The sequence below is a fragment of the Rhea pennata genome, chromosome 3 (assembly GCF_028389875.1).
Source record: "Rhea pennata isolate bPtePen1 chromosome 3, bPtePen1.pri, whole genome shotgun sequence".
NCBI lineage: Eukaryota > Metazoa > Chordata > Aves > Rheiformes > Rheidae > Rhea > Rhea pennata.
The window spans coordinates 90727285-90753114 of record NC_084665.1 but is presented as its reverse complement, the minus strand read 5'-3'; the positions used below and the strand labels follow the sequence as shown (position 1 = coordinate 90753114).

Here is a 25830-nt window from a genome sequence, read left to right as displayed (position 1 = left end):
GGAGAGAGGCACTGCCTGTCATACACATTCACTGGTTCCATACAGGTAATACACACAATGTCATTATTGGTACAAAAATTTTGCACATATCTCGATCACCAACTTCTATTGGGAATGGGTGACTAGGCAGACAACTCTGATACATTCACTCATAAGTAATGTGGCACAACAGGAACGAAGCTGCAGACTGAGGACCTAAAGTCTATGCTACTTGATTCTCCCCTCACGTTTTGGGAGGAGGAGGGGGTAGAGGGTTACCTCAGTTTAGCTTTGATCTGGTCCTTTGGACTGAACACCCCTTAGTGGCTGCATTCCTAGAGAGCTCTTTCCATTTCAGTTTCATCTGAAGGAAACTCAGTTCACAAGCCACAAGACAACTCTCTGATATGAATCAAGAGGTAAGTGGAGATGATCAGGAGATTTGCTTCCAAAATGCAACCTTGATCTGAACTGAAACAATAAGACAGATGAAACTAGCATGGGTTACAAACCAAATCCAAGGAGTGACAAAGTCTGAACAGGATGATGTGCAGGCACATGGCACAAAGCTTTTCCCAAGTATGGCCTGACTTAGGAAAGAGAAAATTGGCTTCCAAAGGAGGTACAAACACCCCAACAGATCAGCGAGAAGGCTGAATTTCATGATGTGCATGGGAAGACTCAACAGAGGGCAAAACACAGCATAACTTGGGACATCACGTCTCTGGTTCATAGAATGGCAAGGTTGGAAGGGACCTCTGGAGATCATCTAGTCCAACCCTCAGCGTAGCCTGAATGGGGATTGAACCCACAACCTTGGCATTAGCAGCACCACGCTCTAACCAACTGAGCTAAACCTGCTCCCAAACAAGTTGTGGCTTTTTTAGGACAAACATTGACTGATTGGTAGGATGAAATGCAGCTTCTGTGATATCAGTGGAGAATCATAGAATCGGTAAGGTTGGAAGGGGCCTCTGGAGATCACATAGTCCAACCCTCAAATGAGTGGCCTGCACAGGGATCAAACCTGTGACCTTGGCATTATTACCATTGCACTCTAACCAACTAAGCTAAACCTAACCCCGCATTAAACCTAACCAATTACTGTGGTTGTGAGAGCATGCAGGCTCTGGCTAAACTGATAAATAGCAACTTCATGAGACAGCAGTTAGCATATCAATGCCTTGTACTATGTACCTCTGCTGGTCAAAATTTGTAGTGCAATTTGAGCATAAACAGATCTAAGAATACTGAGTATCTGATTATAGCACTGTCCTGCATCAAAGTGTCTTGAGCATCCACCATTAAACAACAATCATAGTTCTGTTGGAGGTATACTAAAGGCTGAAGTTTTTCTTGCAAATATGGAAATAAGTTCCAAATAAGTCCCAAATAAGTCCCAAAAGAAAAACAGATTCTTTTTAAGAAAATCTGAAATACACATAGAAACAATAAGGTATTCATAAACCATGTAACTGGAATAAAGTTGCTTAGAAAAATAGCGAACTTCAACTCTTGCAATAGGCAGTCAGAAGGTATAGATGAGCTAGAGCTAGCCTCATCTTTTTACTCCCTCTGCACAAAAACATATGCATGACATAAGCACATACTACAGGTTATGTACTAGACATTGCTGGTAATCAACATTGCTGGTAACATGTCTGATTCAGATTGTGCAAATCCCTGTCTCCACTGGAGTGCATACACGCACAGTGAGTCAGTCGATGGTTATTAGGAGTTTCCACCACAATATCGCTTATTAAAATCAAGTGTAGAAAACATAAGCCAAGCCAATAAAGATCTAAGTTTAGTCTAAAATAACCTCAGAATTCCAAAGTGAAAACTGCAATGTGGATAGCTGTTTTCTTTCCTGCGATCATCAAGGATGAAAAGAATTGACAAGACTGCATTTCAGAGCTGGAACTTCTGCTCATGTTCTTTTATGAGAACAATATATTGACACTTCAGAGAATGAGTTTGTATTTTAATGGAGCAATGTTATATATTTTTTTAAACCTTTTACAAATCCAAAATGGTTTTGAGTATCACTTTAAACAATTATTTTTGTTCTTTTTTTAAAAAAGTCCTTCAAGCAAACACACACCTGTGTTTTCATAGGAACTCTTCAAAGTGCAAAGCTTGCTGCTCAAACATTTTCTAAAGTATGTTAAATGTATTAAACTACTAACGTTAGTACTTCTCAGGAGATTTTAAGTATAGTAGAAAATTAACTGATTGTTCATACTATGCTGTAGCTGTCTACTGTTTTATTAAAAAAATCTGAAGAATTATGCATGTACTGTTTCTAGGTCAAGTCAAAAACTCTGTATCTGATTTTTAAAACTGCTGATACACTTATACTCCATTCAATAGACAGCTATAGCAGAGTATCTCAACCTTGGAAAAATCAAGGTAAGAAAGGACTTGAAGTCTATTAATTTTGTGTGTGCACACACACGCAAGCGTGTATGCACACACAGGTAAACAACACTACAATATTGGCTGCAGTGATTTACACTTCAGCTTTAGAACATGAAATCTCATCTAATTATTATTTCTAACTGCCATTGTATTCAATCAGCATAGAAGTTCTACAGGTGCAAATTTTGTAAATGTCTTCATACTGTAAAAAACGTAGAGGTGGAGACAAAGGTCCATTTTTTCAATAGCCCATCAACAACAAGAACTATAAATGGGTGCTGGGGTAAGAGCAAGAAGAGAGTGAGTACATGAGACACTTTCCACTAGTATTTGTCCAGTCTCCAGCTACTTTCAGCTCAAAAAAAATTCAAGAGCTGGATGCAGTTTCTTCACAGTTATTCACTCTGAATGTAGTTCTTTTTTGTGAATTTATATAGTCTCATCTTACAGTTGTTTAAACATCTAGTATTCACATCATCTTCTCGCAAGGAGGTCCACAGATCTATTAACCAACTGCACGAATGAACCTGGCTCCTACCAGCTTCATTTAGTGACCCTCAATTCTTGCATCAGAAGACACAGGAAAATATCCTTATCTCCTTGTCCTCATGCTATGCACTAATCTTTAGACTGTGATCATACATATCCCTGATTTATCACTTTCTCAGATTGAAGTGTACTAGCTGACTTAGTCCACTTTCAGCTCCCCTTCCCAAAGCAAATGACATAGTAGGAAAGTGCATCATACTGAGTGTTCTTTCATAAAGTATTATACACCAAGCATACGCAGCTTAAATCATCTGTTCAAAATCATGCCAACTCTAACAGGGAAACAAAAGGAACTTGGATCTCCAAAATCCTAGTCCAGGAACATTAACGTTCCTCCAAATTCCATAGACATTAATGATCTAAAGCAGTCTAACACAAATTTAAAGATCAGTCTGTTGTTAAAGCCCCTGAAGCTAATGGAAGCCTTTCCAATAAATTTACCAAGCTCTAGCCACAAATAAGATAAAAAAAAGGAAATTACCTTTCCTTAAAACAAGGTAAAAGGTCAAAATGGAAGCACAGGGCTTTAACAGTAAAAACATCAGAGAGCTCAACTGTAGTGAAAACTTATTACATAAAACATGCATCAATGAACTGTACACAAACATTTCATTAAAGGCAGATAAATAGGTACCATCATTTTGACAATTATGGCTTGTAGCCCTTTGAAAACCCTTTTAGACACTGAAGTTTTTCAGAAAGGAATTTGTTGTACGGTATTAAAACATTCCTCATTATACATCTTTGCTCTCCCTCCTCTTTTCTCAGTATTTCCGAGGCACTCTATTCCATTTTCTCAGCTCCAAATCCAAACAGAATTAAAAAAAAAAAAAAAAAATAATAAAATTCATTCACTCTAAGATGTATACAACAAAAAGGGAAAGCATGTCCATTCTTTCTCTTGTGTGAAAATATAACACAAAAGTAGTTAAGCTGTTCTATTTATGGCTTTTTCAGTTTATTCCTTGCATCTTCAGATTAAGGTCAATATTCTCCACTTCTGTAAAGTGGAGAAGGAAGATTTACTCTACCTTCTTGTTGTTTTCAGAAGTTGGACTGAGAATGGTAAGTTCTGGCCTACTTGGTTTAGGCTTGGGAGATTCACAGGAGTTGATAAAGTTCATGATGAATGGCTCCAAATGCTGACCTTTCTGAAATAAGATACACAGTGAGTAACCTGTCAGAAATCCCCCCACACAACTTAGTTTCCCAATAAATTTTTGGCTAGCCAGCAAAAGTAGTCATCGAAGTTAAAAAGTTGGCAACCTGTAAGACCTACTCACCTCTTTAATCAGCTTTCCTGGAACAGATTTTATAATTTTACCTATAATTAAACAACAACAAAAAAAGGCCTTCTGTTATCTCTGCCAGATATTTAAGATAGCACAGCTAGTAACTCTTTCCATCTTTCTTCCATTTTTACATCTTATCTTGTCCATTCAGACTGTAAGTTCTTTAGGTCAAGTATCATCTCTCTGTACAAGACTTCATAAATATTTGTTGACATTTCTTAATATAACAGCAACACACCATGACAAATTACTAAGCTACAATAAACAAAAGACTTCCTGCTCTACCATATTTTGCATGCTTACTATTACTTCATTGACAATAATGCAAGAGTTTTTTCAAAAATGTAGCTTCTGAAAATCGACATATAAAGCTACGAAAAAGTTTCCTACGTATTCAGCTTTTAGGTAACTGAGTACTTAGAACTTTGTAAAAAAAAAAAAAAAAAGACGCTTAAAATACGAGAACTATACAGATTACCTGATTCCTTAAAAAAAAAAAAAAAAAAAAAAAAAAAAAAAAAGGTAGACCTAGAGTGTTTGTTATTTTTCTACAGACTTACAGATAATAGCTGTATCTCCATTTGTACAACTGGATGGCATGGTGGTTAGTTAAGATGTTCTGAGAGGCGTCTTAAGGAGAGCGAGGCAAGTTACCAAAGGCAATGTAAGCAGAGTAATACGCTTAAAAGTATTGTTACCCAAGGTAAGGATTGTTTTCAATTATAGGTACTAACATAGGCACAGTTTGCTCAATGTCCAATTTCCTCATCCTTCATAAATATTTACCACAGAAGCAACCACATTCAGATTCTCCTCTTGCCCCAGTAAGGTCAGCTAGTCTGGAGAGACTCAGAAATGATGCAGTCTTGAAAATATTGTTGAGTAAAGACTTATAAATTGGACAAGCTACAGCTGTGGTCCTGGAAAGCAGCTCTTCTGTATTGATCAGGCTACCAAAATATGACATAGTAACTCTGAATGCTGAAGAGTGAGAGTGTCCAGGTTTAGTTTCGTTTTAACCACTACAATTAAAAATTTTTTTCTATTTACATGTAAACACTAAATTTGGAACTTACATAGGAAAGTGTGTATACAGGAATGATCAAATTATAGTAAAATTACTCCTTCTCACAAAAACTCTCCTGAAATTTTGAAACTTACTAAAATGACACGTATGGGTGGAGATGGAAGCTTCAGCTCTCTTGCCTAGTGTCAAACATGAGATGCCTTCCCTTAAACGCTCTAGCGCATAAGCTGGCTTGAACAATGTACAGTTGCACCAGCAGGGAAGTTTTGGATTTGTACCAATGCCATAAATCCTCCTGCTCTACAAAATTTGGTAGAGAAATACTATCACCTTGTTTGTTGATACAAAGGCTCAAAAGCAACTACTTAATTACTTTTTCCCTCATTATGTCAAAATGTGTTTTTCCTTTGAGGAAAAAGTACCTGCATATCTTCCTCCCTGAGCTACAGTTTTAACAGCTGGAAGTAGAGTTATTATTGCCACATCCAGATCCTTATACAAGAGTCCATCCACAAATTACTACCATCATTCAACCACAGTATCTATAGCATACTATTTGTCGCACACACTAGCATATTACTTACCAAGATTCACATCAGGTAACATTTTATCAAGAAACTGGGTCTCTCCTCCATTAGGAGATAGAAAGTCAGCTAAAAGCTGGCTGTTACTTAGTTCTGGATGTTGCAGAAGTTTCTTTGAGGGACAAGAAAAGAAAGAGAAATTTAAGTATTTTAAAAACAATCTTTAAAGTAGTTTATCTAGAGCAACAAGAGATGTTTACAAAGCATTATGTTACTACAGTTATTGTCATTTGCGAAATATTTACCAGTTTTCAGTCACGTGAAACTTTAAAAGTTTTATTTGTTCACACGAACCATTTTTATAATCCTTCAAGTTACTTGGGAAAACAAACAAAAAAAGCCCTTAACACATTCATTTTTTTGTTTTGTATCATTAGATTTATTAATATGCTCTCACCTCCAGAAGTTTGTTTCATACCTGCAGATATTCTTGAAACTCCTCCCTCTTGGATTTTAAGAATTCATAATTCTTGGGGCCAATGATTCTCTTTGAAGGAAGCTGAGCATCAGGAAACGTACCTAATAAAGTTATCAAGCAGATTAAATTATTCTGGAAACAATACAGACACTGTTTTCAGTATTTTAAATTTTAGCTTAGTACTGAAAGGTAGTCTAACCAGTAGGAAAGTGGCTTTCCAGAAGATGGGGAACATACCATGAAATTCTGTTAGCTTTGACTCAAGCACATAAAATTCAAGGTATCTCCTGTAGACAGACCAGTGTTCAGGTTCATGTCCAACTGAGGGAGAAAAAAAATACAATAGTAAAAACATGTTAATATGTTAAAAAAATTGGCATCAGCAAGGAAGTTATCGTCTCCTTCAGTGGATCTCTAAATTCTGAAGTTATGAAGTGGTCTGTTGCTTAGAATTAATTAGGGAAGACTATGTTACATTTCATTTCAAACATTTAACCAGTAAGCTACAGCAATATTACTTGTTGAATACTTGAGTTCCTTGCACCATCAGCTTAAACCCCAACCATTTGTCTTCCTGAAGCATATCACTAAATAACCCTTGAAGACATTCTGCTCAGTGTTTCACTATGTAATTCTATGCAGACCTAGGATGATGATATTGTTTCCACTCAACATGGATGTAATGCTATCTAGACATTGATAAACTAGCTGCAAGCCAAAATGTTTCGTGATTACCAAAACATTTTCATTTCTGTAAGTAGTACACTTTAAGGTTACAAAAAACCAATATTCCATGTTCACTGACAACATTCCAAACTAGGCAATTTTTGCAGGCCAAACTACATACCTAAAATGTATTAACTACCAACAGCATTATTTACATGACTACATATTTGAAACTAAAATGCTGTTCAAAGTAGATGGAAAAAAAATAGGCCAAATGTTCATTAATATGAGTCACAAGATCTTTTTTTTTTTTTTTTTTTTTTTTTGAAAGAGGGAAATTCTCAAGCTTTGGTGTGAAGTCTAAATGGAACTGATTTATTTTGAGGAGTCACTCTCAAGTTGCAAATAATACATTTCAAACATTTCTCCAGAATTTTTAATTAATTATTTCTAAATCAGAAAAAACATGTAGCTAAACACACTGAAAAAGCCATCAGAATATAGCACAGGACAATGAATTTTGAGCTCATTTTAAAATGTTATTTTATTTATCTACAATATTGCATACCTGCCCTTCTGTCATTTCTCTCTACATCAATACAAAATACAGGAATTCTCTCCTTTCGGTCTTTTTTTTCCAAGGAAGGATCTTCAAAAAAATCTACATATGGGATACTGATTTTCCATGCAGCAAGGTTGCGGGGTGTATTTGGGGTACTAACAGCCTCCTCAGGAGAATCATCTTCCATTACCATAACGCCTTCCTCAATCTGTAAAGATTCAAACATCAAGATCAATAGTTCTATTTTCAATTGGTTTAGTGTACCTTTGTAAATCATACCTATGATAATGAAACATAACTGAGTCTTTTAAATGAAATAAGCACTCAAGATTACTGACCGAGTACTAAAAAAGGAGGGGGGGGAAGAAAGCTTTTTCTTAATGGAGAAATGAGGTGGAAAAATTACCAGTTTTAGATCTATTGGAGATTAATTTGATGTTAGTAACTATTAATGAAATGGGAAAAAATATATAGCACAATCAATTTCCATATCTGATACTTCATAATGAAAAAAGAAAAAAAAAAGATAAAAGTATTGCAAGACATGTGGGAGACTGACTGCCTTCCACACAGACTACCCGAACGGCTCCTGTAGGTAGTCACCTTGGGTCCAGCATAGATCTAGCTACACTGCATATTCCAGCATGCTTGGACAAGACTGAAGATGTGAGCTTACCAGATCAGGCACAACAGCTCCCTGAGCACATCGAGACAGAAGCCAACAGTGCACCAAGCTAACAGGTCTCCTGTCCCTGCAGTCGAGTGCAATGCAGGGCATTGTAAAAGCATGTATTTGACTCGCTCTGCAAGATGCAACACAGCCAGGATGGGGACTGAATTATTCCTTCAGCCCAGAGCTAGTTTCAAGCAAAGCCATTACAAGTATCAGTTCCAGCTGCAGCATCATGCTCCTAAACACAGATGCACTACAGAACAATGTAGATTTAATCCTTGCTGGCTGTGCACAGGGCAGCTCTAATGCACTGAGCTCATAAACTCATATTCCATGCCATAAAAATATAATAATATTTATTCCACATCCAAGTAGATCTCAGAACCAGTGCCATAAGAGCACTAAAGAAATTCTTTAAATCTTGAACCAGATTCTCAGTGCCACATTGACACATATTTTATTTCTACAATACTGGTATTACAAATGGAGTAAACTGCCCACAGATAATGCATCACCAAAGTACCATACAGCATACTGAATTCATAGGTCCCTGGGAACGACAAGGAAAGTTCTACAAATCTTTTAGGAGCAGAAACAAAAATTATCTATATACTTAAACTGAAAAAAATTACATGCTTAAACAGCTAATCTTGAAAAATTATTTATTTCTCCAAACAACAGTTAACTTGAACCTCATCTTCACCACGTGGAACAAATAATAATAAAAAAGTAACCTGAGCATTTTTACAAATGAGGAGAGAGGGACAGTGAGAAGGAAGGGTGGAGTTGGTCTTAGGCTTGAATAAGAGACAGAAGTAAAGCAGAAAGAAGAGTTTGAGATTAGCTCTAGCTAAATCTACACTGGGGAAAAAAGTTCTTGTTTCTTCACAAGCGTAGGAAGTAGTTTAGGAGAAAAAGAAAGCATATTTCCTTATAAAAGTCAAATTTTTAAAATCTAATCTCATCTAGTCTGCTGCCTGGTAGCAACAGCTTCTAAAAATCTCGTGACTCTGCTGGAAGGCAGGTTCTGCCATTTCACATGCCAGACAAGGGGGCAAACTGTTGAGCCTGACTTGGAGCTCCACAGAAGTCCATCATTCTGCTACCACCCTTAGGTGTCATCAGGCCACACAGACTGCAGCTAAAATCAGCACCTAGCTCTTCTCACTGTAATTTACAGAACTGAGATTTATATTCAGATAATAGCTACGGTAAAGTGTATGTGACAATTGAGAAATAGATTTCAGTAAGCCTCATATACATCCATGTGTAATGTAAATGTAAATTTACATGTAAATACTTTACCCCACCTCTCTGCTATGTTAGTATTCAAAATGTCAAGGTAAGATGCATAATTTTGAAAAGTTACTCTTCAAAAACTAATACTAAGAAAAATTTTAAATAATTTTGCTCTGCTTGGATAGCTCAAACTTTTAAAAATTAAAAGAGAAACAAGTAGCTATATTGTTTCTGCTGAAATAAGATATAAATTCAGGCTGAAGTCCTTCTCTCCCTGGGAAAACATGCAGTCTCTCTCTTGTGTGGATTCTTCAGCAAAATGCAAGCTCATGCTTCAGCTTTGTTTCACAGCTGGGTTATTTCAAAGGGTCTCTCCCCTTAGCACCAACATCAGTATAAGAAACTTTCCAAAACTCTGAAGCCTCTAATATTTGGCTGATATAAACCAAATTAAACAAATACATTTGAAAGTTTAGAGGCGGAGCATTGGTGAGAGGGAAGGAAATAACAGAGATTGCCTAAGACTCCTTTCCAGAGAAAAGAGGTAACAAAGTTTTGTATTATATCCTCTGTTTAAATTGGGAATTATACTTCCTCTCCCATTGGCTAGTAGAATCTAAAAGTAATGCCAAGAAAACAACTCATTTTCCTTATCTGATCTCCTAAGAGAGAGGAGGAACTTAATCCTCCAATAAATTAATTGCAACTGTTCTGCTCACTTAAAGATACGACTTGTACGGAAATTTAAAGAAAAAGTTACTTTATACACAGTCTAAGAAGGGAAAAAATAGTAACCCAGAGTTTTAAGTTACTGAGTCTTTCCGACCCTCTTCTGAAATGTAATTCTGAACATGATGAATACTACAAACTAATTTTTAAACTTTTATCTTGTAAGCTGTGCAAAATGAGCTAGCAGTTTATCAAGGTGCTAGATACTTAAATGTTGTGCTTGGTGAGGAATAGGTACAACACTTTCTCAATCACTTAAAAAAAATCTTTTGAATGGGCAGAAACACTGAAACCTATGGTAATCAAAAAATTTCTTATTCACTCCCCCTTTTCCCCCCCCCTCATTTTCCATATGCCCCCCAAATGTGACTCAAATATCAATGTCTCAAACAGTAATTCAACAATTTGCTGTATTTTTTGTTGTTTAGCAGGAAAGAAAAGCTTCAACTGCAGGATACACCCAAGACAAATGAAAAAGGACTACTGGCTCATAATCTTGAGAGAAAACACTACATCGCACGCCAACTTCATAGTGAATTTTCCAGTACTCTATATTTTTAAGGAATTGTGGCAATTATGAGATGAATGGGCACGTCCCATGTATACTTTGTCACCTAGAATTATAAAGAGATAACATGAATTTTTACAGAGTAAAATTAATGAATTAGTTGCTTACAGAAACATCTAACAAAACTGCTTTTCTAAGGATTACTTTAAAAAGTTCTCTCTACTCAAGCAATAAGCTCAGAGGTATACCAACTAAGAGGTTGTGGAGGACACAGGGAAAATGGGGCGATTTAATTGGAAGCTGGCACCCAGCATCCCTGCAGTGAAATAAGACAGCAGACATGCAGAAACTTAATAAGGATTGAAATAACAAAAAAATCAAGATTTAAAAATATAAGTAAAACTTTTACTCACAAAATCATCTTCTCCTTCATTTAAGTTATAGTTAGGCAGCATAGCTCCTTCCATTGCAGAACTCTTGAATACACCTTTGATTTTGTTGCCTATTCTGCTGATTCCAAACGATTCTCCTCTTTTCTGCGTGGTCCTACGATTACAGAAGCCAAAGTTTACAGTACAAGGCATTTATATAGCAGTTCAGAAAGTCATTGCACATAACTTGAGACAAGAGAAACAGCTGCATAAACAAGTGGCTGACATATTTACAGTTCCACTTAAATTAAAATAGTTTATGGAAAATTTGTTTGTCCTTTTATTGATCAGCAATATCTTGAGTATTCTTAGAAGAGATATGGCATTTACTGAAAGCTTAATCATGAGTTAACACTAACACTCATTATTACAGTAATACAGGACACAGAATAAAAAAAATAACTATGCAAAACAGTTGTTTTGACAGCAGAAACTATCACAGGCACACACTGAGATCACTCTTTCCCTTTCCATGTACTCTTGTATTTAAACATTTATCCACTGTTGCCAAGTATCATAAATGGTGTATTTAAATGTATTTTTTTTACATAAACATCCCATAATTTTACAAGCATGTATGATGAAAAATACATGCAAGTATTAAGGACAGACAAAAGGAATGTGCAAGGAGCAGGACTGAACATGACAGAAAACAGATGTGACTGAAGAATTTTGGCCTGAAGAGTCAATCTGCCTGAAGATGAAAGTGTTTTAAAGTATTATTCAGAAAAAGCAACTTATGATAAAGCATACAAAAGCAACAAGAAAAAGTTGGGTGACAAGTGCACTCATTAGTGAGAAAACAAATTTTAGCATTCCTCTGTCCTTACACAAAACCTGACAGTGAGTCTATGTCTTGCATAGAAATGCAAGCTGGAATAAATTTCAGGAAAAAAAAAAAAAAAAGCTTTCTCTTGAATACAGAATTAACCTGATACTGCTTACATCCATACAATACATACAGTTGATATAGAAGTTAAAAATCAATAAATTGAACTGCAGAACCAAAAACACAGAAAAACTTAATAGATTACTATGATCCAAAGGATAATTAGTATTTTAGAGAACAATAACAACAAAAAAAATGTTCATAATCATAGAATCAGTAAGGTTGGAAGGGACCTCTGGAGATCATCTAGTCCAACCTCCCTGCTCAAGCAGGGTCACCTACAGCATGTTAAGACAGGGTTGCATCCAGGCAGGCCTTGAAGATCTCCAGAGAAGGAGACTCCACCACCTCTCTGGGCAACCTGTGCCAGTGCTCCGTCACTCTCACAGGGAAGAAATTCCCCCTCACGGTCAGGCAGAACTTTCTGTGCTTCAGTTTCTGCCCATTGCCTCTTGTCCTGTCACATGGGGTAGCTGAAAAGAGTTTGTCCCCGTCCCCTTGACACCCTCCCTTCAGGTACTTGTATACATTGATAAGATCCCCCCTCAGTCTTCTCTTCCCCAGGCTAAACAGGCCCAGCTCTAGTGTTCTTCCTTTAACTGGAAAAAAAAATAGTAACTACTACGCTTAGCTGCTCAGGAAGACAGAACAGCAGGGATCAGCAGGTAAAGCATCTTTATCCCCCATAGAACCATGCTGACATTGTCAACTGCTGACTCAAAATTGGGGCTGGAAGGGGTTCATTAAAGGAAACAATCTTCCTGTTTATAATTTTATCCAGTCTCTGTACACATAATTGAAATTGCATAAATAATCTACTGTACTTCCAAATCTTTTTCCTTTTTTATCCCTTACTCATTATTAGCCCAAAGCAGAGACAGGCACCATCTGTCTTTGCTATCTTTGTTACCTCTGCTAACAAAAGATATGGTTGCCTAACCCTTTGTAGTATAAATCTTTGTTTTTTTTAAAAACAGCTTTTCCTACATTTTCATCAACTGAACTTTCTTCCACTTTGAGTATCTGTCTGAATCTTGTTCAAGAGCTTAAACATAGGATTAGCAAAATATGAACTGTGCTCAGACAAAACTAGAAAGCTTTCTAGAAGACTAGTAAGCGAGACCACTGTCTTGTCTTCTCCAGAAGTTTTCATCATTCCTGTGAAAACTTGTACAATTCTCAATATTTCAAAAAAAAATAATAATAATAATTTGTACAAACTCAGAGATTTGAGAGAGTATCACAGACTTAATTTTTGTATTGATCATGCTCTAGCTAGAGGCAAAATATAATTTCACCAATAACTGCAGTACTGAGCTGTATGAAGCCAGGACCTAAACTAATACCTAGGAACCACTATCTCCTGCCCTACTGCTCAAATTTTGGGTCCAATGAACACACCTAAAGAATACAGAGCAACCACTAAACTGGAACAGGAATAAAGTGACAAATACAGGAGGATATCATCTTCACAAGGAGAGAGAGAAAAATTAAGAACATGAATAGAGGTGAACAAGAGGGGCATAAATACATATAGGACAAAGCATGGAGGGAATATGGGACTGGTCTGGCAGAAATGCTTGAACAAGCACATACTCATCTAAGCTACCTTGTGCTGTATGGAAAAAGCTTGGGGAAGTTAGCAGAAACAGATATACAACAGGATGATTGAAGCTGAAGAAGCTGAGAAAAACAAAAAAATAAACAGGAATTAGGATGAAAGGTGGAGGGAAGAGACAAGATGAGGATATGGCAGGTTTAAGGCACAGGGAAATAAAGGGTCAAGTTAGAGGAGAGGAGGTGGCCAGTTTGGAACAGAAACCAAATCTTCCAAGTCTCACCACTCTGCTACTGTCAGTAAATATATATGAAGCTCATTGGCAAAAGTTTCCCACCCCCTCTAGTGCTGATCCACATAACAGCATTAGCAGATTGTCATTCTATAGTTGCTTTCTTGGCAGGGCTCTGTGTGGAGAACCTACAGGTTCCAACATTCTTGATGAATGATGTGATGACAACGGGTTGGAATACATTTTTTCAGTTATCTTTCCTTTTTTTAAGCTTCAGAAATCAGGTATAACGTTAAAAATTACAATCGACAATCACTCAAGAGCTAGAAATTGCTGAACAAAGATTGTGTTAGTGCAACTGCACACTATGGTATTGTTTTAACTGTGGATGGTTGCAAAATAATTTTACCACAGGATCCCTGACTTGCTCAGTGCACAGAACAGACCTTCTCCAGTGATCAATCAGGATTATGCAGCTGAAGAAGCTGTTGTCTGGTATTTCTGCTCTCTTCTCCCCTTGCAGCTGTTCACAAGATGTATGTATCATCAGGCAAGCTAGATTTTTACAAGCATGTGAAATTACAGCATCATTTTCTTTAGGCTGACTTGGAACCCTTACACACAATGAGGAGAACTGGTAAGCTCATATGGCTGCACCTAAAATCAATAAACTGCACTTATATTTCAAATGTTGTTTACTGCTTAAAGCTCCATCAAGCTATAATTCAATACACTAAATTGAAATATAAAACAAAGTTTCTTTGTATCTTGAATCTGCAACATGGAGATAATAATTTTTCCTCAAAAGTCAAGAATGGTAGAGTCATGTTTGATGCTCTACTGACAAATTTTAAGGAACAATCCAGATGAAAACATTGTTTTATTGAGTTTGGATACTGTGTATTTAATATGGCACAAATAATGAGAAAACAAACCACTGAACAGCTACTAAAGTATTAATAAGTGATTAAGTGATCACAGAGTGATCACAGACTATCCAGAGCATGAATGGTGGGGGAGGGAGGAAGGGAGGTGGGGAGAGAAATAGGGGAGAGGGAGAGAACAACCTACAACAGTTGCAAGACTACACAGAGAACTAATTTGAGAAATTCTTATTTTCCTGTTTTTGAGTGTTTGACTTTAAACCTTACAGTATTCATAAAACAGCTATATTTGCATGTGATGAAAAACAATGGTCATATTAGACACAGCTATGCAAGATAAAACAAGCAGCTAAGTGGAAGAAACCTCAAATCCGGAAATGTGATAGAGTAAATAAAATTTTGGAAAACTGATACAGAATAGCTAGCATGCACACGCAAAGAATGCTTCAAGTTACGCAGATGTATTTCAAAACTAATAATGGACAAATAGTTAACAGCAAAGAATATTAATATATTGCAAACTTGTGAAAATTAGTAATCATGCAATTTCTAAACACTTGTGAAGACGACATGATGAGTAAGCTTATTTTGGGAAGAAATACCGTTTAGTCCAGAGAAGACATTTACATTTTCTTAAAAATAAAATAACCAGATAACTGCTGTTATAAAAGCTGTGTGATGTAGGCATGATAGATGCAGTCTAGCTAGTAGACAACATTTATTGAGTGTTAGATTGACTTACCGAAAGTCATCCAAACTCAGGCTACTTCTGCAACAACAGGCATATGAATTACCTCAGAGCGCACGGGAAAATAACAAAAATATCCCAAACCTGAAAGACCTCTCCTACACAAAATTGAATAACCTACAACCATCACTATAGATTAATCAAAAACTCAGTACAATTAAAAGTTTCTAAGCTAAAATCTTAGAAAATTAAATGTTAATATCCCAGAGTTACTAAAACCACCAGTGCCTGCACATTTGGTTGGCGTAATCACCTTTGGATTAAAAACTTCAGTCATTAAAACTTTAAAAGTGTTCACTGACATTCAAGCACAAGCAGCTACCAGTTTAATGAAAATGTTTTACATTTCTAAAGCTAAGCTAAGTTGGTAGCAAACTTTTTCTATAATCTGTGTTCAAAAGTCATGTGGAAGTCTATTTCATTTGGTCAATATGAAGAAAAGGCTGTCGACTTATTTTATACAGCAAAAACCTCTGTATTAGATATAGTAAAAAAAACCACTACCATAAACTCAGAATTTAAAGGTCTCTTTAAAGGAAAAGAAGACTCACATAATAAGAACGTTCATCTATTTTTGACATTCTGCATAACTTGAGTCATAGAACCAATACCTCAGCCATCAATCAGTAATTGATAGAAATGTTCAAATGTACTAACATAAATGCAGTCACTATGCATATGATTTGTCTTCAGTTCACAGGAGCTACTGAACTCTGGACAAACTGATACACCATACAGCTTATGAGATTTAAGTTCTCAAATTTCAGATTTTATTTTAGAATAGGAACCGATTCTAAAGCATCTAAGGCACCTTCTACAGTTATGTTAACTGCAAAACTGGAAACATAACCCAGCAGATGGAAACTGATGCTGACAAACGAAAGCAATTACATTGCACAAAATTGCTTAGAGACTTTTAATTCTGTGGGTTTTTATCCCTAATCACTCCCTCAATTTGTTAATATCTCCTTCTCCTTGGGCCATCACTTGAAAAATGGTTTAAAATTATTGCACTTTGAAAGATAAGAAATTAAAATGCTTCTATTTCTATATGTGATCATGCTGTGTAGAAATGCAAGGCAGGTATATCTAGAAATCTAGAGAATTATACCATATAATTCTTTTTTTTCTCTCCCATTAGGCTCAAAACACAGCATGCCTTTAAAAAATATATTATAAATATATAAATGAGAGAGAAAGAAAATTATTGCCCTCTTTTCCACGTGCCCAAAATTGAAGTCACCAGAATTAGAACTTCAAACAGAAGTTTTAATTGGTCATATCCATTAAATATGAGGTGAAAATACCAATTACAGAGTTAAACTGTTGACAACCACTGCTCAGTTATCAAGAAATCACAACAAAAATGTCCTAAGACCCCCAAAATACTTGGAACTTCTCATCTATTACCTCAGTAGTTTGCACAGCACAGTATTTGTCTGATTTGTACACCAAAAATTAAGTGTTTTGTACATTTAATAGAAAGTGATTCAAAACAGAAATTAAACACTGACAGACAACTCTTTTTACCTGCTCATGGCATTCTCTGGAAAATGCTTCATAAAAATAAGCTTCTGGCCTTACAAGAAGTGAAATCTTTCAACACACTGCCCACATATGTTCCACTGGGACTTCATGTCTACTACTTGATCTCATAGACTTTTTAATCAGCAGCATCCATGCAGTACACACACAGTACCCAAGCAAAGCATCAAATCAAAGATACAGAAGACAAATCTGATCTCCTTGCCTGTAATTTCTCTCAGCTGGAACTAATGCCAGAAGAGGGGAGAGAAGGCAAAATGAGGTATGTGCGTATGGATAACATCTGGAATAATTCTGTAAGTAATCTCTTATTTTTCTGGCAGTGACTGTCTATAGCACATTTTAGAGAAGGAAACTCAAAAGCTGTAAGCCAACTATTTTCAGATAGGCCCTCTGTTTCACAACAATATTCACTGAGGCACCACTTCAGACACATATAGTATGTCATATTGTAAACTGTTGTACCTACTCAGGCATTCAAATCATGTTAAAATGTAAAACAGATACATTTTCAGTAATGCTGAGGATGCTGCTTGAACTCCAGAGGAATGTGTTGTAACAGTTCCCAAATGCATCACTTCCAGTTATTTTGTAACCAGAGATCTATTGCAAAATCTCCAGGTAGAGACTGCTTTTAATTCCATTCGTTTTACTTGAAAAGCAAAGCAGTAAGGAGGTGACCTAAATGGTTTAATTATTTAACTGGAAGGCCAAGATTTAAGATGCACATAACACAATACCTCCATCCTTTACATGAAGCTTTTTAGGAAAGATACAAGATATACAGGTCTAGATGAAACCCTGTAGCCATCTTCAACAGAAGCTTGAGTGTATTTTAAGTTTACTGTCCCCAGTGGAATATCATATAGAGAAGAACTGCAGTTGGCCTAGCTGCCTTCCATGCCTCTTTGCTAAGGAATAGAGTTTGTCAGCACCAAGTCAAGAGAGCTACTCCACAGCTTGAGTCTTAGATCTATGAGAGCTACGAGGTCTATGTATAGGTGTCACAGATGGATCTGTTGGAGAGAACCATGTAAAGTTTTTCAAGAACATTCGCAGAGGTGAGAGGGATCACACATTACAATGAGAGATCACCCTCATAATAGACTGAGTCAAAGGTGCTACTAGGTATTTCTTAACTAAAAGTAGAAAAATTTGATAAGCTGCTCTTCTTCCTCTAAAAGATAATCTGAAATGACAAAGCTAGAATTTTCTACAGTATTGTGGATCTTGTTTCATGCACAGAAAAAAAGCCTATCCAAACTAAAAAACTCATTATGATTTTCTTTCTTTTGAGTAGAACATAAGCAATTCAGAGTCAGGCTATTCTACGACCGAGTCATCTCACATTTAAAAAAGAAAGGAAAAAAAAAACAAACAAACAAACAAAAAAAAAAAAAAAAAAAAAAAAACAGGAAACAGAGACCTCTCCCCAGCCCTGCAGAGGAAGATCTCCCATCTTCCTTAAGATCAAAGATACTGGGATGACTAGCTGGGGCACACAAGACATCCAACTATCCAGGAGTCACCAAAATCAAATTGAGTACTGTTGTTTTTCAGTGAGCTCTAATAATTAAGAGGCTCAGTAGTTACATAACAGATATCCTCCATGAGATCCAAAGGGATCCAGCTTCCACTGGAATGAAACAAGAGACCTGACAGATCTGTTTTACTGGTTGACATGAGGACAGGTCCATTCTGACACAGCTCTAGTCTCCGAAGAGTTCTAGGAGAAACTTGCTCTTCAAAGACAAGGTACCTACTGTGGCCACCACGAACAGTCCAATGGCTAGGAGTAGTAACAAGAAACAATAAAGACAGCATTTGATATTCCAGTTGCAGGAAACTTGTTGCTTGCCAGGGCACAGGATGGAGAAGGAAGAGGAAATCTTTTTCTATCTCCCTCTCTGTTAATTTAAACAGAGCAAAAATTGCAAACCGTCTTTTTTTTGCAAATGATACAAAGCTGCATCATTTTCCCAGCATCAGCTGCATGAACAGTTTAGCTTGCAGATCTTGAAATTTGCTCCTGTTCTCCACTTCACAGGAGATATTTGGTCTTTTCCTTCTCTGCAGGCCCTAAAAGCCTGAAGGTGGTCTGTAAACATACAGCCCAAACCAACACACGATGCTTCTAACACTACACCTCTGCAGTGAATAGGGAGAGTTGGGGAAGAGAAAACACATTTGACCTAGGAGAAAAGGCAAATCCTTCTTGTCCTAACAACAAGTCATATCACGAGCAAACTAACTAGGTTGGACACTATAGCCACCCCTGTAAGACTTTTAATCCAAGGTGACCCAGCTTGGTACCAACAATATGATGTTCATATTTACAGTAACTAGCAATCACCATTTTATTTCCATGTTATCTTCTTTTGTTGTCACTGTACATTTATTTTCCCCTTCCTCTTTCTTAAATGTTGAGGTCTGAATCACATTTTAAATTCTTTTATGTAAAACACTTCAAAGTGAAGTGTTCTATAAACACCGTCTTCCGTAACACTGCTTCGTCCTGCAGCAAGTAATTCGTCTGTTTAAAAGCACAGCTAAAAATGTAAAATTAATATTAGGCAACAACAAAACACCTATAGCTTAATATTTTGAAGCTTTGAACCAAAAGGCAAAGAGAAAAAACTTAAAAGATTCTGCCAAACATACCTGTTAAATTTTGAATTGCGTGTTGGTGACTCTGCTCCTCTTAAAAGGTGCCTAAAGTACTACAAGTAGACACAAGAGAAAATATCAAAGAAAACATTAGTGTACTGAGGTAAGGGTCACTATGCAACAACATTACAAAATTCATGAAACAAGAGCAGAAGTGAAAGGCAAGCTGACTTTAACCTGGCAGTTAGGTTATTCATCTGGAAAACAACATACCAAGGTTACAATACATGTTCCCAGAACCAGCTCCCAGGAAATAGTTACTTTACATCAAAACAGAAATAAAATTAAAATTAAGCCCCATAAGCCATGCCTCTTCCTTCTTAAATATCATGTGTCTGAAGCATTATACTATTATTGAAAAGGTGATCAGCAATACTATCTCCTGTAGAAGCACTTTATGAAGGTTAGCACTCCTAGGACAGGTCAATATATTCTGGCTTAAATAAGTGTGGGGAACTTGATTTGCTGCCTGATTTATATACATGAACTCTGAAGGGGACAAGAATTCAGACCCACCCCGAGCTTAAATGTTTTCCTATGGGAAAGCTTTAGGCAGCTGTCTGCTTGGCATTGGGAATTTTTTAACTTACTTTCAGAACTCAGTTTGCTCCACTAATCATAAAACACTAATCACTGTTTGCCTAACAAATTACTTTGAATGACCTTCCTGAAAACAGATATCTGACCTTTAGCAGCTGGAATGCTTAACAAAGACACACCCTCCCCCCCACCCCCCACCCCTTTTTTTTTAATGTATCATTACATTTTGAAAAGTAAATAAAGAGAGTCTTAATATAGTTTCATGTCTATCATGCAGATTACTTCTACTTCAAATTTGCAATTATAAAAGGAGGGGAGCCTTTTGTAACAGCAATAGAATATGCTAACTGTTATATCAGGAAATGAAGAATTTTTTTGTTTTTATTCTGTTGATGACATGTCAAGCCAGAATAATATCAGTTTTCTTAATGAGAGTTGACCTGACTCTGCAGTACAAACTGAAATGGAAAAAGAAGGCATGTTTTTCAGTTACACGTACACATGCTAACTTTAAATAGGGTATCTTTTTAAAAAATATAATCTTGCTTTAAGACTGGTCTTCAAATCTTTCATGCTTACCTCATCACTGTGACAAAACATGGGAGTAAAAACATTCTCAAGGAGAGAAAGAACGTGCTCATAAGCTTCAAAAAGACATCTCATAGTTTGAAGTTTCACAACATCCACATATGGACCTTCAGCAACTACAAAAATTTTGTAAATATAAATGATGTCAGGTGGGTTTTTTTCTGGACTTAGTTTTTGTTTGCTTTGCAAGCTAATACAAGTCTGACATAGACTTGTTTAAAATATAAAAATATTAACAAAACAAGGTTTAAGCATAACATAGCAGGATGGTAGAACATTTTAAAAAGCATGATAAAATAATGCTCTCTAATTCCAGTGTATATTATTCTTTTCAATCTCAAACTTACTTCTTTGAATCTCCTCTACTATGAAAGGATCGAATCTAATTTTGTCAATGCTTTCATCCAAACAGTAAGTTTTGTAAATTTTCTGTACTTCCTCATGAAGAGCCATCTTCTCGGTATCTGATAGTTCCGGTTGCAAAATTCGGTCATTGAATTCCTCTAAGAAATAGGGGAAAGTAATATATTCGTTGATCAACTTGGCAAAGTCGTCATTTATAAAAACTTAAAACAAGAAGGAATAGAAGACATCTCAAAATCTCAAGCTAGCAGCATTCTTACTAAAATTCAAATTTGTTCACAAAATTAGTTCTCAAATATTGCAATTAAAAGAAGTTATTCCTTATCACAGTAAGGAAAAAAACATGAAAATGTATAGCTGTTCCTGCAAGAGAACAGAATTTTTATTCTCGAATTACTAACCTGGAAATGGTAATTTATTTTAGCATAGCTTCCAGTTCAAGCTAAACCTACATAGAGCCCCAGCGGACCCTTAAACCACAGTCATCTGCCTATTCTGCTGCTATTTCATTCCTAAGATCCAACAACAAGTCTTAATATTTTCAATAGCTTCTTTAGTATCAGACTAACCTGAGAATGAACTTCCCTTGACTACAAAATCTATTCAACACAATTACTGTGCAATCCTAGTTAATTTATTGTTCACTCTATTAACGGCACTACCACTGTCCAGAAAGAAAAATAAGGTAGAGTTTACTCGATTTTCAATTAACGGTCAGAAATAGACTGCTTCAGAGAATGTTTTCTGAAACTCTTCCGTTTCCTTTTTTTTTCTCCTAAGTGCTTCATATTCAAGATATTTTTCTCTACCTGCTAAATAATAACTTACAGTAGAGACTTAGTTTGAGACAGTATAACTTGAGATGCTTAAAGCACAGCAGATAATCTTACCCTTTGTTTTAAAAGCTTATATAGAACCCCGATGTCTTAGCGTGCAAGGGACAAGTCCTGAAAGAAGGCAGTGCTCAGAAATAAAAATTGATCACTGGCAACACCCAGTACGAGAAATACTCCTGCTATAGGAAGCAGGTCTAGAGAACTGTGTATCAGCTTAGAATACTTTATACATACATCAGGCATTAATTTCTTTTTGGCAAGGTGAGGAGTTTTTCCCTGACAAAAAGCCAACATATTTGGAAGGATAATGAACCCATAAGAAACTGTGTGCAGAGAGATTATTTATGTTTCTTTTATGCATCTATTAATGATTTCTGCAGTATTTTATGAGATAAAGTCTGCTTCATATTTAATTTCACATCTTCCTGCTGCATGTACAGGCTTGGGATAAGAAAACAGAATCATTATTTCCTATGCAACATAGAAATATTTGCTTACTTTTATTATAAAGAATTACGTAATCCTTGCAACTATCTTTATTACTGTATATAACGTAATGTGATAAACTTTGATGATATTGAAAGGTACAGACCACTGTAATGGCAGTATGGTTTAGTGGGAAGCAAATTTGAACGACAGAAGCTGATAGAAGATACCTTATTGTGTTTCTGTAACAGCTTCTCCTCTAGAAACATTCCTCCTCCTGACTAGTTAGACATGCACACATACACACATCTATGTGTATATAAATATGTATGAATACATGTGTACACACATAGACATGTAAGAAGTTCTCTTGATAAGCCACTAACAAACCATTAGTAGAGCAAAAAACCTTGAAATAAGCCACTATAAATTACAGAAACCTCACAGAAAAAATTGTCATTGGAAAACAGGCGGCTTTCCAGCCAACACTTATATAACAGTAAAAACAAAGACGTACATCATGATCAAGGTACAAGTTACCAAACAGGAGGTTTCAACAGCTTTAATGTTATGTTTCTGCTTTGTATACACATCAGAACTTTAGGTCTAAAAGAACATGAGAAGCTTCTTATGATGTACGGCTCATTTTAGAAATACTTTAATAATGACATATTAGAAAAGGCAGATTTATCTTGTATACACGGACAGACTTTTTTCCTTACAAGAAGATTCTTTTTTAAAATGTGCAACTTTTATAACAAACAGAAATACAATTAGGAGCAAAATTCCACACTGACATTAACACTGTCAAGATCAGCCTTAAAGAATCAGGATATAATGAAGTAACCCAACACAGATCCTGAAACTTAATCTCCTCTTAACAACGCTGTCTAGTTCCAAAGCTGAACAGTCACGTGAATATGCAAATTCCTAAAGCTTTTAAGGATCAAGCAAGCTCATTCCACATATCTAGCCTTACCTACAGTTAGGCAGAACTGCAGCACATGGACTGCTCCTTCCTGTTTCAGGAAGTTCATAAAGCGGAACAAAAGGTCTTGCTGATCTCTGATCTCCTTTAGCTCCAGTTTCAGGACCTTAAAAGGTTAAAAGTAGAGTCAGATGATTTTCAAACTTTCACTAATAACACAAATAACGCAAAAGGTTGCAGAAACAAGAGCAGCAAGTAAAGCAATATTCTTATTCAAAGAGGAAAATAAATAAATGTTTTCTTTACTTACAGACGGTTTTTTATTTCTTGGCTCTGCAAATTTCTGTAGGAATGGAACTAATGAAGAAGTAGGCTCAGTTGCTTTCTCCGGCTGCAGAAAAAGTGACAAAAATTGAGTAAGAATGCTTATTGAACAGGTAAACAGGCAGGTTACTACTGTTTTAATATTGTCAGTACTCACTGGACTATCATCAATGAAGATCAGCAGCAAGTGGTTGACAGTGTCCTACATAAAAACACGTTACAACAAGACTCTCAAACCAGATGAAAATCATTTCGTTATTATGTCATGCCCAAGTTTAAACCTGTGAATACATTAGTAATACTAAAAAATTATCTGGCTTCAAAGGTCTCAGGAACTTCAAGAGATCTGTATCGAAGTATTTCTCATCTGTTGGAAGAAAACTCTACATTTTTACTGTTAGCGTAGATCTAACAACTTACTGGTTCTTCCACAGTTACAGTACATTCTGCTTGCAACTAGGTGATATCTTCATATGTATAGCAATTTCACCTATTAAAAAGCATTCATAAAAATATCAAAAATGACTGTATTCTATATTTAGAAATAAATGCCTTATTTTTGGCATAGTTAAGGACAAAATAGTTGGTTTCATACAGCAACAAAAAAAAGCTAGTTTACTTAGATTGCTATAAAAATACAGCTACAGTTAAGCTGAGCCCTTGTTTAAGTGTAGTTATATCATCATGAAGGTGCTTATATTAGTGCAGCATTCTCCCATTTTATGGGAATTGTAATCTTTTATTAAAAACACTCTAAAGAGATCATGCTAAGACTGTATTTTCAATCAGTTTGGTTAGTTAAGCACTCAAACCAAGTTACAATGCATAACTTAAAAAAAAGGGGCGGGGGGAGGAGGGCACAATGTTTCTTCTTCTTTTACTTAGTCCAAGCTACAGCAAATAAGCCATTGTACACCATTTGCTTTACCACAACATACTGTTTGCTTAGGAGGAAAATAGCAATACTGAAATGCCTGTGCTCCAGAGTCTTACAGGATCAGCTAAGAAATCCATAGAGGGAAGGAAAACAGAACCAGGCAGTATCTCTCTTATAAGAAGTGTCAAGGATCTGAGGGAAAAAAAAAAAAAAAAAAAAAAGTTAGTACTCTGATAGCAACCTAGTAGCTTACATAATTAAGGGAATTAAATGATGATGCCATTATATTTTACTCCAAAGTATATTTTAGTGTTTAATAATACCTTAAGTGTGCCCAAATACTTTTGAGACTGATCAAAAAAAAAGAAGAAAAAAAAAACTAATATACAAAAAGCTAACACTAACCTTGAACATGTAACCAAAAGGAAAAGATGGAGAAAACTGTACACACCTAGAAGAAAACTAGCATTCTGGCCTCCTATTCTCTAGCAAGGATTACCCCTAACAAACTATTATACAAAAGGAGTAAACACTCAATACCAGCATTACACAGAATGGAACTTCCAACACAGAAGAGAAGGTGGCAGTACAGTTTAAAGACAGGATGTAAGTATGGCCAGGGACACCCAACAGTCCTTGTTCTGACATGTTTAGAGCTGAACTCCTTTGAACCATCTACCTCAATGTACTCCCACAGTTCTCTCGGGCTTGAAGGTAGGCCTATGTATACACAATATATCAAAACCAACAGGGAACAAAGCCAGTGAGAAATCTAGGCAGGGGTTCACCATTAAGTATACTCTTTATTTGCTTCATTTTACAGGAAAAAAAAAAATCAAATTAAGGATTCTTTCACTCTCCAAGATGATAGCACTGCATATGCAGATATTTTTAAAAATACCACTCTAAATACTTTTTATACCTGCATTCTGTTGACTTTGGGGGCAAAATGTAAGGAAAAAGAAGTTCAGTAAGTTTTCTTAAGTAGTGAAGTTCATCTCTTCGACTTCTCAAAGCAACATGGAGTTCTGGTCCATATTCTTCTAAAGCAGCTTGCTGTAAAAATTCTGCATTTTTCACTGTGATTAAAAGACAGAATTACAACTTGTTCCAGTTTTTTCTTATTGCAAAACAGAAGACTGCTTTTCATTTTGTGTCAAGAAGTTAATACTTTTACCATAAAGCCATGTACAACTGCCAAAGAATTACAATGTAGTAACTTCAAAAAACTACCTTGGCTTAGCCTTGAAGTCTGGCTATGTAAAAATTAAGTCTCACACAGAAATAAGAATTCTTTCACCAAATAGCTGTAATTTGTAGAGTTTCCAGAATGTTTTTTATTCATAA

General features: G+C 36.0%; 1 protein-coding gene and 1 non-coding gene across 5 annotated transcripts in view; both read right to left on the bottom strand.

The window, feature by feature from the left end:
- Positions 1 to 25830, bottom strand: part of SNX14 (sorting nexin 14) — a 59724-nt gene that overhangs the window by 11205 nt on the left and 22689 nt on the right. For 2 of the 4 annotated variants that reach the window (XM_062572787.1, XM_062572791.1), the window contains exons 8-23: positions 25406 to 25562; positions 24600 to 24675; positions 23764 to 23808; positions 23593 to 23673; positions 23334 to 23448; positions 21077 to 21232; positions 20721 to 20845; positions 19596 to 19654; positions 15384 to 15410; positions 11061 to 11193; positions 7505 to 7706; positions 6508 to 6591; positions 6271 to 6371; positions 5853 to 5964; positions 4233 to 4273; positions 3981 to 4100 (exon numbers count right to left, since the gene is read on the bottom strand). In XM_062572787.1, coding sequence (XP_062428771.1) covers positions 3981 to 4100; positions 4233 to 4273; positions 5853 to 5964; positions 6271 to 6371; positions 6508 to 6591; positions 7505 to 7706; positions 11061 to 11193; positions 15384 to 15410; positions 19596 to 19654; positions 20721 to 20845; positions 21077 to 21232; positions 23334 to 23448; positions 23593 to 23673; positions 23764 to 23808; positions 24600 to 24675; positions 25406 to 25562 — 1634 coding nt within the window. The remainder of the gene's footprint in view (positions 1 to 3980; positions 4101 to 4232; positions 4274 to 5852; positions 5965 to 6270; positions 6372 to 6507; positions 6592 to 7504; positions 7707 to 11060; positions 11194 to 15383; positions 15411 to 19595; positions 19655 to 20720; positions 20846 to 21076; positions 21233 to 23333; positions 23449 to 23592; positions 23674 to 23763; positions 23809 to 24599; positions 24676 to 25405; positions 25563 to 25830) is intronic. The other 2 variants (XM_062572788.1, XM_062572789.1) reach the window with 2 other exon arrangements.
- TRNAS-GCU (transfer RNA serine (anticodon GCU)) lies at positions 765 to 840 on the bottom strand. The gene has a single exon. It is a non-coding gene; the product is annotated as a tRNA-Ser (tRNA).